At 31.9% G+C, this 14252-nt stretch overlaps 1 protein-coding gene across 4 annotated transcripts in view; it reads left to right on the plus strand.

Annotated features, from left to right (window-relative positions):
• Nucleotides 1-14252, plus strand: part of LOC113520101 (myogenesis-regulating glycosidase) — a 49991-nt gene that overhangs the window by 6025 nt on the left and 29714 nt on the right. The window contains exons 1-3 of one of the 4 annotated variants that reach the window (XM_052899849.1): nucleotides 1220-1344; nucleotides 4035-4213; nucleotides 8462-9127. In XM_052899849.1, coding sequence (XP_052755809.1) covers nucleotides 8480-9127 — 648 coding nt within the window. In that variant the 5' untranslated portion in view covers nucleotides 1220-1344; nucleotides 4035-4213; nucleotides 8462-8479. Of the gene's footprint in view, nucleotides 1-1219; nucleotides 1345-4034; nucleotides 4214-7129; nucleotides 7287-8461; nucleotides 9128-10794; nucleotides 11602-14252 lie in introns of those variants that run through there. The other 3 variants (XM_052899856.1, XM_052899850.1, XM_031907338.2) reach the window with 3 other exon arrangements.

The following is a 14252-nucleotide window of genomic DNA, read 5'->3' on the forward strand; positions in this document are numbered from 1 at the left end:
AACAAAAAACATACAATTATATTAAACGTTAGTTTAGCTTTGTAGGTTCCAGCATAGAACGAATCACCTCTCCCTTTCCCGTGGATGTCGTAAGAAGCGATTAAGAGAGCTTAAGCTTTCTATATCTTCTCAAGCTATAAATAACTAACGTATGTGGTATCACCCGTTAACTGTCCACTGCTGAACATAAGCCTTCCCCATAAAGGAAGTTTTGCCTGTAGTTGCCTTACTTGGAAATTAGATTGGTAACCATAGTTTGGCTTTGGTGATGTTTTAAGAAGGACGCTGCTGCTCATGTTTCGAGCATTGACATCCTTTAGTCCCCTATTACTACACACACGGGGAAAGAAGCACGACTTCTTTCGTGCCCATGTCCATTCTATACCGGCACCGCACGGTTTTAATACACCAAAATTTATTAATTATAAATATTCAATTAAAACAGTAGTATTTACAAGGAAATAATAAAATAATTATCAATGGCCGCTATGAGTAATAAACAGCGCTAGTGTTCCATACAAAATTATTTTTCAGTATCTTTTTAAAATATCCCCTTTTATTTTTATTTTTATTTTTTGTTTCTGGCTTGAAAGAGTTGTACTGCATGGCTATGTGTTAGTTTCAAGGGCAGTTTGATGGGAGTATGTCAATGAAATTACTGGTTACAGAAACATAACACCTTAGTCCTCAGAAATAGAAACACATGAGGGGTGTCACGGGCGACACAGTGTTATGTCCATGATACTGTTCATTTTTTAAACGGCGGTTACCACTATCCATTAGGTGGGCCGTCAGCTTTTTCGCCATTCTTAGTGGCATAAAAAGTTTAAAGGCTTTCTTTACATGATGTCTTTTACATAGAATATTCGCCGTGTGATCCTGGCATAGAATAGGCCACTCCTTCCTATCCCGCGAGTGTCATTACAGCCAACTAAGGGAGAGTGAGTGATAGCCAGCAGCGTCCCTCTTAAACATCTCTAAAGCCTGACTGCGGTTGCCAATCTGCCTGCCAACCATAGCAACTACTAGCAAAACCCCCCAAGGGGCTGACATGATGATGGTAATGACATAGAGTTTACACTGAATACCAAATATTTTGCATTTTACGTATTTAACATCACGCTAACGATATGGAGCAATAAATAACAAAAATAATATAAATGACCTAATCCGCTTTAATTAGTGTAGTCATTATTGGTTTTTGTGTTTACTAAAGAACCGTACTTATTATAATTAAGTTGTACTTTAGTTGTACTTACATATCCACGCGTCACTGACGCTCGCAAACGACTCGCGGCAACACAGTGCGATGACGCAGTTCACATCTTAGTATATTATTCTCCGGTTAAAAAACGAGTTAATTTTTTTACTAACAACAGTAACTAACAATTTTAATATCGTATATATTATTAATTTCGTATCATTAGATGTTTATTATATCATTCTTTTGAGTATCTCTTCTAATTGAGAGTCTCTGGTTAAATTGTAAACTAATTCATTCAAAATAATTATATGTTTAATAAAAAAAAACACCTTTGATTCGTCATAAGTTTAGTATTTTACTTACTTGACTATTAATATCCGGTTAAATAAAAAAAAAAAAAAAAACTAGTGTAAAATTTATTGTGTTGATGTTAACACTACGTATTTTATATTAGTAAATTAGTAATTTTCATTTATAATCAGGGGGCCTACCATGAAATGAAATTCCGAATTTTCGGGCTCAATTTCGTGTTTTTGTTCGTACCTAAATCGACCCAGTAAATGGAGTTTAACGTTTCATTCATCATAAATCCTATCCTAATAGTCCAGAGGAACGATATTTTAATATTTTTAATAATTTCAAACGGCATGTATTATGTAATTTTAACATAAAATTTCTATTTCGTTCGTGCCTGAAATTTCGGAAAATATTTCATGGTAGGCCCTCAGTTAAGATTTTCGTTACTCGACTATTATTCACTGATTAAATCAATAATTAATTCATTTCACACTAGTAAAACAAATGTCTTCATTGTAAACTTATAATTTTCGTAAATTTATTAGTTATTTTTTTTAATGGCAGTCTATGGGGGAAGTCTATGTCTAACAGTGGACGGGCAATGGCTAAAATGCTGATGATGATGTATAATTAATTTTTTTCATACGTTTTGATTTGTTTTTTTTTTTAGAAAATGGTTAGTTTATTCAGTAGAATATATTGTTTTTTAAAGAATGCTAGTAATTTAAAATTCAGCCGCTATATGTTTTTTTTTATACAATTTAGAATGACAAACAAGCTGACGGCCCACCTGATGGTAAGTGGTAACCGTCGCCTATAGACATGAGCAGTACCATGGACATAGCAGAGTATACTGTTTCGCCCATGATACCCCCCATGCGTTGCCATTCCTGAGGACTCGGGTGTTATGCCTCTGTACCCTTTTTACAAAAGTCGATTGCTTGGGTATCTCTGTCTCATTCGTGTTTCAACCGAGAAGTAGTTATTTTTGCATGGCTGTGTTTCGGTTCGAAGGATGGGATATGGTAGTGAATTTACAGGGTACAGAGGAATAACACCTGAATGAGAGCGCAGCTCTTAAATAGGATAGATAGATAGAAATCTAAATGTAATTACTAATAATTAAGCGTTGATGTTAACAAGAAATCACGTGGGTATCGTTTCCAATCAGTATGCTGATCATAATTAGTGTAATTTGTCTGTAAATTTGAAAACTAGTTAGTAATAGTGCTCGGCTCGCGACCGTTGCATCATTGTTGCTAGTTAAAGGCTCGAGTTCATCATATATCTACATATATAGGCATTATGTAGTTTTCTTTTATATACTCTTTCCTTTCAGAAAAAATAGAAATAATTGTTGTTTAATTAATAAAATTTTAAGTAGCAGATAATTAAATCAAAATGAGTTGAGATTTTTTAAATATAATTATTTAAATAAATTGTTCGTCATTTCGAGACTTTTTTTCTGTATTTTAAAAAATACATTTGAAAAAATACATTAAAAATTAATTTTATGTTATTTTTAGTTTTAGTATATCTATTCTAAGAAAACATTACATTTTCGATGTAAAAAATTAAAAAAAAGAACAAATCTTTCGAAATTACTTAAGTGTGAATAACTCTAATTATTAATTTAATCTTATTTAATTGTCATTTCGAGACTTTTCTTCTGTATTGTAATGTCTGAAAAAAATCCATATATATTAAAACAATAGTTAAGGTAATTTTTAGTTATTTTAGTATATCTATTATAAAAAGTCATTACAGTATCAATGTAAAACATAAAAAAAAAACAAATCTTTCGAAATTAGCAAAGTTAGAATAACTATAATTATTTATTTAATCTTATTTAATTGAAAACTAACGGATTATAAATAAGGGATATAACTGATTTTACTTACTCGCCAAAGTAAAGAAAATAGGAAAGTAATTCTAACAAAAGAAATATAAATGACTTTTGGTTTAAAAGTACTTTTAATACAATTTATTAGTTTACGTACTAAAAAAAAACAATTTAGCAACAAATTGCTATGTTTAGCAAACCTATAGTGACTACCATAATTATAATTAGCAGACAGTTTCGATCCGTGTCGAAAACTCATAAAAGATTTGTACTTTAATCAGAAATGTCTTCAACAATTCACTGGTTACCAGCAAAATGTGGCTGTCCATTATTTTGTGTTAATTTGCCATTGATTGGATTTGTTACTTGCCAGTAATTCGTTTGTTTTCCACTTACATTACAGTGCACTTAATAATACATGTTTAATGTTATATCAGACTCAAAATTTGACATAAAAAAGATTTTTTTTTTAATTAATTTCATAATTATATCAACCATTAACTGTCCATTGTTCATTTATGTAATTCAGTTAATATTTTTTTGTTTTTATTCTTATTTTAATCGTGTTTCTATTATAAATAGTTTTTATTTAAATAATTACTTTTATTTTATAATATTCTCCAATATATACTTATTAATAAGTAATAATATAATATATTTTTTTATTAACAAATGGTGAAAATAATTTAGTTCAAAAATTTAATGAAGCGGTAATTCAAGTGATTATTTAAAATGACTATTAATTGTGAAAACGCATGTGCCAAAGGGAATGTGAAATGTTTTTGGTGTATATTTCATTTGGATTATTTAATATATTCAATACTTGTTATTGTGTTTGTCGGTTTATTCCTGTATTTCATGCTTGACAGGTAAGTTGCATGTAACATTTAAAAAAATTAATCAAATTTTATTTATTTATTTATTTAAGGACAACCAACAAAGCATACATTTATATCTACTTAAAAAATTCATGATAATATGGTTACATTATAAAATGCTGCCTCAATTAAAGGCCGCCACGACATGCGTATTCATAATATATAATTATTATTAAGAAAATTTATAAAAACTACAATACTAGTTATATAATAAATAGACTACAGTAATATTTTAAATTTCAAAGATAATAATTGTATATTATCTTTAAAAGTCTTTTAAGTTTAATCTTTATATTATGTCAAATATGAAATCTACATTTTGTTCTGAATAAAAAAAAAAATGGCGACTTCAATTGTAATAAACATACCAATGACAGACGATATGTTTTGTAGACACATTACACTTTTAATATTTGTGTTTCGAATCAGGAATTTTTAATGCAGATTTTGCTTCGCAGTAAATAGAATTTTATTGTAAATTTAATAATAAAAGAAGCAAGTGTCAAAAAGTTTTTATTAAAAATTAATATGACAATAACACGGGATTATATCGATAATGACTTACAAAAGTAATAATCAAAATCGATTCAGAATTGGTGATGTAATCGTCATATCAAATCACACTTCAACACAAAAATATATGAACCAGAGGGAGACTTTGTACAAAAGTCGTTTGCTTGGGTACCTTTGTCCCATTCGTGTTTCAACCGTAAAGCAGTTGTGTTTGCATGGCTGTGTTTCGGTTTGAAAGGTGGGATATGGCGTGAATTTACAGGGTACAGAGGAATAACACCTGAGTCCTCAGGAATGGCAACGCATGGGAGGTATCATGGGTGAAACAGTATACTCTGTTATGTCCATGGTACTACTCATGTGTATAGGCGACGGTTACCACTTTCCATAAGGTGGGCCGTCAGCTTGTTTGCCATTCTAAGTTGTATAAAAAAAAATTATGAAAACCTTGTGCTTCTATGATATATATCTTTATATATGTATAAAATGACTATTGTTTGTAGTTTTTTTTAATGGATTATAATGGACCGGTAACCCGCCTGCGCTATCGGTACACTAGCGGGGCACCAGTGAGGGGTGATAGGTGACGATGAAAGCAGGTCAGTTAGCCCATCGTGACAAAATCCACTATGATTTAACCACGATGGTTTCCAGGGGCAAACGCTCCACGAGGTCGACTTGATAGGGACTTGATATTGTTTACAAGGATGAGAAGTGGGGAAGGAGAGCCCATTACTAACAATCCCTTTCCCCCCTATGGTTTGTAGTTAAACTTAACAGTTATATAATTTTTTTTTTTTATTGAAAACATTATAAATTTTAAACACTATGCAGGGCTGATGTCACACGCAAGAAAACTAAGTTTGCGGTTAATTCTACGATAATCTGTGTGTAAACAAGCCACCGGCGACCTTGTGTGACGCATTGTGGACACAGCTTTGTGTCACGTGAAACAGTCTCGTTTGTTCTTGCTTCTAAAGTTAAAATTTTCGACCGACTTGAAAAAAGAAGGAGACTCCAATTCGTTTTTGTTTTTGTGTTTAACCTCATAACTCTGTCAGCTTGAAAAATTCTTTTTTTATCCTAAAAAGGATTTACTTACAGATTAGTACTTTAAAAGTTTTACCAAAATCTGTTCAGTAGTTTAGTTTTCCAATTAAAATAACTAATTTTGCTACAATTGAAATCAGAATTTTTTGTGGAACACAAATAAATTTGGTTTTACGAAAAAACAAAAATATAGTTATTTAATTTTTATTGAAAAATGAAAAAAATATGGATATTACTATAAATATTAAAATCAAATGAAAAAAAAAATATTTAAAAATAGTTCAGATTTAGCGAAATTGCGGTCAAGATTCGACGTAACCTTACTTACATAATTACCAAACACATTACCCTCCTTTGGTGGTCGGATAAAAGTTAGTCAACATAAAATGTCATTAACATCTTTAAGAGTACACTAAGTCGGTCAAATTAAACATTTTTTTCCAAAGTAACATGTGTCGAAAAACAAAAAAAAAAATATTTCCATATAAATTTATAAGTTTTTGTATTTTATGCACGAAAAATTATTAATTCACTCTCGCGCCACCTGCCCACTTCTATATGTTCTCCTTTAACAAAAGGTTGTCTGTAAGAGATTGCCCTAGCGATAAGACCGCCTTTTGTACCTTTATATGTGTATATTTCAATCTGTATTTACGTCACTGTATTTCACTTGAATTATTCACTTGTCATTGTATATTTTTGTTTATAGTGCAATAAAGAGTTAAATAAATAAATAAACTTAAAATTAGAAAACCAACATAATAATATAAAACAATCCTATTGATATAATATATATATTTAAATTATAACGAATTAAGTTTTCGCCGTGTGGTCCCGATATACCATAGACCGAAGGGGTGGTCTATTCCGGCCTTTCCCGTGGGTGTTGTAAGAGTCAACTAAGGGAGGACGAGGGATAGCAGCAGCAACATCCCTCTAAAACATCTATAAAGCCCGACTGCGTTGCCAAACTACCTACCAAGCATGGCAACTACTGGCAAACCTCCAAGGGGGAGGCCTATGTTCAGCAGTGGACAGTTAAAGGCTGGTATGATGATGATGACGATGAAAGCCTAACTGCAGTTGCCAACCCACCTGCTAAGCTTGGCAACTACTGGTAAAACCCACCACGAAACAGCTTGTATAGAATAAGAATTAAATACATACTTCTCGTCAACGTAGTAGACTATCACAACAATTTAAACATTACGTGTGGCGATTTATTGCGTATTGTATTCTGGTTGCTTACGTAGATATAATAAAATTTATCGTGACACGATCAGAACTTATCCAGTTGTAACAACACTTTGACGGTGAATTAATCGCTTGTTTACTGTAATTGTTATAAAGAAGTTAACTTTGTTGTTGTTAAATACATTTACTAAAAAAAAAAATTATCTTGTGTAATTAAAAACTTTATAATCATGTGCGCTACTTTATTCGCGTGGATATTAATTGTGAATTATTTTATGATTAAAAGTATCAAGTGTAGAACAGATAGGTCTGTATATTAACATATATATTTATTTTTATTTATTTAAACTTTAATGCACAGTAAAATTCTATGTAGGTACATATGGCGGACTTAACACCGGACGGTGTTCTCTACCAGTCAACCATTGGACAAACCGAGAAATACGTAGGCGGTGCATTTTTGGATAGAGGAAAAATAAAGCAATACTTGATAAATTTATATAATATAAACATACACCTTATATATATAAAATAAATAAATATATACACACAATAAATACATTTTTTTTTATACAACTTAGAATGGCAAACAAGCTGACGGCCCACCTGATGGAAAGTGGTAACCGTCGCCTATAGACATGAGCAGTACCATGGACATAACAGAGTATACTGTTGCGCCCATGATACCTCCCATGCGTTGCCATTCCTGAGGACTCAGGTGTTATTCCTTTGTACCCAGTAAATTCACGCCATATCCCACCCTTCAAACCGAAACACAGCCATGCAAACACAACTGCTTCACGGTTGAAACACGAATGGGACAGAGGTACCCAAGCAATCGACAAAATACATTTGTACAATATATATATATATATATATATATATATATATAATTGTTTTATATTCTACATATATGGATAGATATAATAAAGGTAAAATTGTGCATGCATAATTAAATAAACTACTTATCGCATTAAAAATATAAACGATCAATAATTAAAAAAAATACATAATAGTTAATATTTATTACGTTTATACCAAAATACAAAATCAGAGCATTACTACATATCAAATTTATTTAAGTTATTTAGCAAATTTCAATAATACATTTAAAGTTATAAAATATAATAATAGTATACATAATAACACATACATAACATTGGAGATATATTAGTTTCTCTAATGTTTCTTGCCCTAGTAAAAGAAAAAAACTGTGCCTTGTATCAAATATGATTGAATCAAATCGATTAAGTCTCTAAGAGAACTACTTATCCAAGAAGTTACGATCACTACTACAATCAGAGTACAATGCCACATCGTCTCTGCCAGTGAATCACTCAGAATCAAATATGGGAAGTACTAATAACCAAGACCATACTGTCATAATAGTATGCAAAATGTCGACATCGAAAAAGGAGCAATCACTTGTTATTTAGTAAGACGTAAACAGTAGTGTGAACATGTTGTATTTCTCATTTGCAGGTAGCTGAATAAACTATTATGGATGGCGGCAGTAAACAAACCAACAACTATGTGGCCAAAGGACTCAACTCGCCTGAAATACGAATGAATGATAACATACCATTTGTGGATGAAGCTGTAGAACATAATCACGTTAGAACATATGATAGTAAGGATGACGACAAAAAACTACATACGCCTGAAACAAAGAATGAAGATATACCATTTGTGGATGAAGTGCCAGAAATTCGTGGTAGAAAAGACGAACCTATCCGACCGAAACGATACAGAGATATTGAGAAAGGAGAAGCGGTACACAAACCAAAACCTAATGGCGATATTGTGATACACGCTTCCGATTTAGGATCTGTCCATTCGTCGCCGAATAGTGATACTATTGTTGTCAACACTCCAGAGGGAACTCTTTACGTGACGTTAGATCCTTATTCTCCTAAATCAACTAAGCCCAATAGTCCAAGCACTCAATCGACTGAGTTATCAGACGCATCTCCAAGTACGTCTAAAGCCTTTGGCACTGTAGAGTCGGATGATTTGATTGATAATGAGAGAGAAAATGCAGAGATTAGGAAAATGAATTTAAGACGAAACTCAGTGTCGATGCCAACGCTCCAGAATCTTGAATCTGAGGTTCTCCGTCAAGCGTACTTGAATAATCCACAAGACGAGGTATGTAATGCTTTCTTTTTACATAATATATATACTTAGATTATATAGATAGAACATCGAGCCTCAAAAACGGGTCAACTTTTTGTCAGCTAACTGTCAAATTAGTTGACTAGTTTTTTTTATTAATATTCTATATATTTATGCAAATAATATATCTTGACGTATTTATATGTAATTATTAATAAATAAATGAGTTTTAAAGCATTAAAAAGGTGCAGAATTTATAAGACAAAGTAAATATACCTAGAAGTTATAAAGGAATCACTTCTAACTATTTATCAAGCAATATTGTATGAAAAGTTGACCCGCTTTTCTCGAAGCATTTGTATGGAGACTATCTATGTAATTTAAGATTGTATATTTGCAATCGACAAATGTCTCTAATTATTATTGTAGTCGTGAGCATATTTTATTCATACAAAGAAGAGTCTAACCAGTAACTTATATTCTTTATTTGTTATACCTATATTGTTGACTTAGAACAAAATAGATAAAATCAAGGAAAAGGAAACTATTAAAAGACTAGATTTTATTTTTTATAATTGAAAGTTGAGGTAGTTCAAAATGTAAAAATAATTGTTTTTTTCAATTCATGTATTCGTCTGTGCTTATATGGCCTGCGGTCAGGTACATATATACTGAATTAATTATCAGAAAAGAATGAAACAGTAAATATCTGCAACGTGCACATGACGCACCTAGTGTTTCAGGTGTCTGTAGACTATAGTGACCATAAGATGGCTGTATGCATGTTTGCTATTTTTGTGGTACAAAATGTCTTTTTCACTACATTAGAGCTAGATATTTGAATAGATATTATATATATTCATTATTGCACTTGTAAGTTACATATAAAATAATATATTTATAAATGTTGTGAGCAAGGGTGGACTTATCTCTGACAGAGATCTCTTCCAGTCAACCCAGTACAGTGAGAAAGCATTTCGTTAGTGGGCAGCTAAAGTGCTACAACTATTAATATAATATATAAACAAATATACAGTTAAATAAAATATATAATAAAATATTACATAAATACATACACTATAAATACATATAATATCTACCCACTTATTATAATAAATGTTAAAATAAATTAATATACTACTTACATTAAAAATTTAGTTGAATGATTTTTAAGATTTGACAGTTCAATTAGAAATCTTCGAACAAGAAAAAATATTTATGGATTATTTTATGTACTACTGTAACTCTAATGTATGAGTCCCACTTGCATTTGATGAAATTATTTCAAAGGAGTTTAAAACTAAAAATTCCCATCATGTTAACGAATTTTCACAAATTATGGATGAGCAAATTTCCATTTTATCAACATGTTTTAGATAATATTTTGGAATGTAGTGCATGAAGGCTATACTATTAAGAGTATCTTTATAATATCTTCATCTATGTTGATGTAGATATATCAGTAATCTCTGTATCTACAAGTATTAACCTTAGCCTATTTAATAACAGCTTGTATTGCTCTTAAGCAGTACCTACCTATTAGATAATCTTTGCTAAATGAAACTGGGCGGTTCATATCTTGCACGAAATTGATAAGACAAAGGAAAGACTACGCTATCAATACGTCACATGACTTTTTATCAAAACAAACGATGTGATCATGTTTGATAATGTCCCCGAAAACGTTTTCAGTCATGATATAATTACTTTTGAAGCGAACGCGAAATTATATATTTATATATATTTATATTACTTAACAGTTTATGCAATTAGGAATCTTAAATTAGGTTTCATGCTTTTACAAGATCAAATATAAAAATGGGATAGTTCTTATTTCAATTTCAGTGAGATGATTCCTTATCGCGCACTTTCCCAAACAGTGGCTCCAACCAATATTTGAGGATTTAGTTCTTTAGCAAATAACACGTGACTGTGATAAATAAATAATCCAGTGAAGTGTATATTTGGTGTACTTTTTTATGAAAGTATAGTAAATACCTTGTTTTACTGTATTCTCAACGATTTGAGTATAATTTATTATTAATAAATACCATTGACGATTTAAAAACAAACTTTCAAAACCATCAGAAGTACATAAAATTGTATGATCGTAATCCAAGATGAGGGTTCGAAAGAAACCAGATCTCCGTGTAAATATACCGTCATACCCACAAGACTATGTAGCAATGCCACCCGAGACGAGGAGACTGATCTTAGAAGCGAATCGTACTCCAAACGACATACAGTATATTGATGAGGACGATGCACTTTCTAGACCGACTTTTAAAGTTGGCTCTCCTTACCCACGATCTCCAACACCTGAAGTCAGATTTGCAGAACCAGAAGAAGAGAATGATAATGAAACTAAATTGAACAATGTTAAACATGTGTCTATTGAAGGCGATGATGTAATAGAATACAGATCATTTGGACAGAAATCAGTAACAGTACCTGATACGCTTCAAGATTTTCAAGCTTTAAAAGCAGATTACGTGGGAAGCAATAAAGTAAGTTTGTTTCTTATGAATTACAATTACGTTCCTTTTGTACGACCTCAAAAAGAAGAAGATTCTCAATTCGGTTGTTTTTTTATGTTTGTTTTTTTTATTGTCAATTTTAAATCGATTAGGGAAATTCGTTTTTATTTGAAAAGATATGCTTACAGATAGGTCTCATAGAAACTTTATCAAAACAATTCAGTAGTTTTAAATCAAAATTACTGATTTAGCCACAATTAAAGTAGATTGTTTTTTTGGGACAAAATTTTTAAATATTAATGGGTATAAATTACATGGTAATCCCGCCTGTGCTATGGGTATACGCTGGCAGGCCGCTGAGAGATGATAAGTGAATACGAAAGCAGATCAGTTAACCCATCATGATGAAGTCAATAAGAATGAACCGCAATGATTTCCAGGGGAAACTAAGTGCAGGTTGACCTGATATGGTATATTGCTAGCAATAGGGTTATTAGACTCCATCTCTCCCCCTTCCCCCTGAACTTTAGTCACTGCTAGAATTTTATTAACAATCCATTACTAACAATCTCTTCTCCCCTTCTTCTAAATCTTAGGAGATTGAAACCAAGTGACCTAGTTTCCCGTGTGGTCCCGGCATAGAATAGGCCACCCTTTTCTTTACCGTGTGTATCGTAAGAGACTAAGAGAGGACAAGGGATGGGCAGCAGCATCCATCTTAAAACACCTTCAAAGCCTAACTGCTATTGCCAATCCGCCTGACAAGCGTGGCAACTACTGGCAAAATTCTCCCTAGGGAGGGGCTTATGTTCAGCAGTGGACAGTTAAAAGCTGATATGATGTTGACGATAAACCTAGTTTTCAGGAATTGTAAGGATATTATTGAGCGATACCTTTTATTCGATGTCAATTAAACAGTCCCACAGTTCAATTGCTAAGACTAAAATAAAATTAAAAAAAAATCCGAGAAGTTATCAAACTATTATCGTTGAGTCAAATTTTTTTTCACGCTTGGTAGACGGGCTGGCAACCGCAATTAGGTTTTGATGGTATTTTAAGAGAGATGGTATTTTATCCTTTGTTCTCTCTTACAACGCTCTCGGGAAAGGACGAGACGGCCTATTCTGTACCGTGACTATAAGGTGTGTTCGTTACTATGCCCTAATAGTTATGATTACATAGTAACACATTAAGGTCCCAGCTTCAGACGAGACGAATAAATTGCTCAACGACATCCTTCTGGGAGGATCAATGCGAACCATCACGTTTGGTACGACTATTATCTTATAAAAGGATTTATGGTGATGATGAAAGAGTTTAGAAAACCTAACTATATACCATATTGTAAATCACATGTACTATATATATATATATATATATATGTATATATTTCAGAATATATATATATATATATATATATATATATATATATATATATATATATATATATATATATACACAAATTTTTAATGTACTGTGTGTATATTAAATGTCAGACAATCGGTCAAGCTTGAATGCACTAACAGGGCACAAACAAACAAACTATTTTTCACATTAACAACAGAACAAGAACAGAAATTTATTTTATTAAATAAAACCAAATTATAAGAAAGAAAAATATTTTTAGTGCTTAATTTCACACATAATTATAACAAAAAAATTTACAATAAACAAAAAGAAAACGCGCTAAAATAGTGTATAATATATTCTTTCTAATATAACACACATTTTTAGTAGCACCCATTTGTTGGAGAAAGAGAGAGCAACAAAAATATACTAGACTGAGTTGGTAATAAGCATTTTCATTTAGTAATTTGAATTAGTTAGTAACAATTTATAGTGAAAATAATATTTATAAGGATAAAACATTTTTGTTATAGTTATTTCTATCTCGCTCTCTCTCCAGGGCACCTATACACTGTGCTTTATCTACTAACCTCCACACAAAGGTTATCTGGAACAAACTAGCAATATGGCCGCCTTTTGTTCTGCAATTAGATACCTAAATATTATCTTTCTTAACCTTTTTTCTTCTTCTGTATTTTTTTTTGATGGGTGAAAATGGTATGGTAACCCCGCCTGCGCTAACGGAATACGCTGGCAGAGAACCAGTGAAAGATGATAGATGAGAATGAAAACAGGCCAGTTAGCCCATCATGATGAATTCATCATGAATTAACTATGATAGTTTTCAGGGAGAACCGCGAGGAGGTCGACCTGGTTGGGTATATTGCCAGCAATGGGATTCTCAGTCTCCATTACTAACAATCCCTTTCCCCCCGCTTCTTCTGTATTGTTCTCTTTACAGAATACAGTACTGAAGAAAAAATCTACGTACTATGTATGCTATAAAGACTTATTTAAATTTATTTTGAACTATCCTTAATTTTAGGTATGAAACCATGTAGTCGCGGCATAGAATGTGCCAACTTTCCCTTTCCAGTGAGTGTCGTAAGAGGTGACTAAGGGAACTTAATTGTCAAGGGATGGGCAGCAGCGTCCTTCTTAAAACATCACCATAGCCTAATTGCGGTTGCCAACCCACACGCCAAGCGTGGCAATTAATGGCAACACCCCCCAATAGGGGAAGGCCTATGTTCACCAGAAATGACGATGATAATCCTGAATTTTAATATTATATTATAAATAATGTTAATTATAACTAATAATACAAACATCTA

Source organism: Galleria mellonella, unplaced genomic scaffold (assembly GCF_026898425.1).
Source record: "Galleria mellonella isolate WM207_F2 unplaced genomic scaffold, CSIRO_AGI_GalMel_v1 utg1217, whole genome shotgun sequence".
NCBI lineage: Eukaryota > Metazoa > Arthropoda > Insecta > Lepidoptera > Pyralidae > Galleria > Galleria mellonella.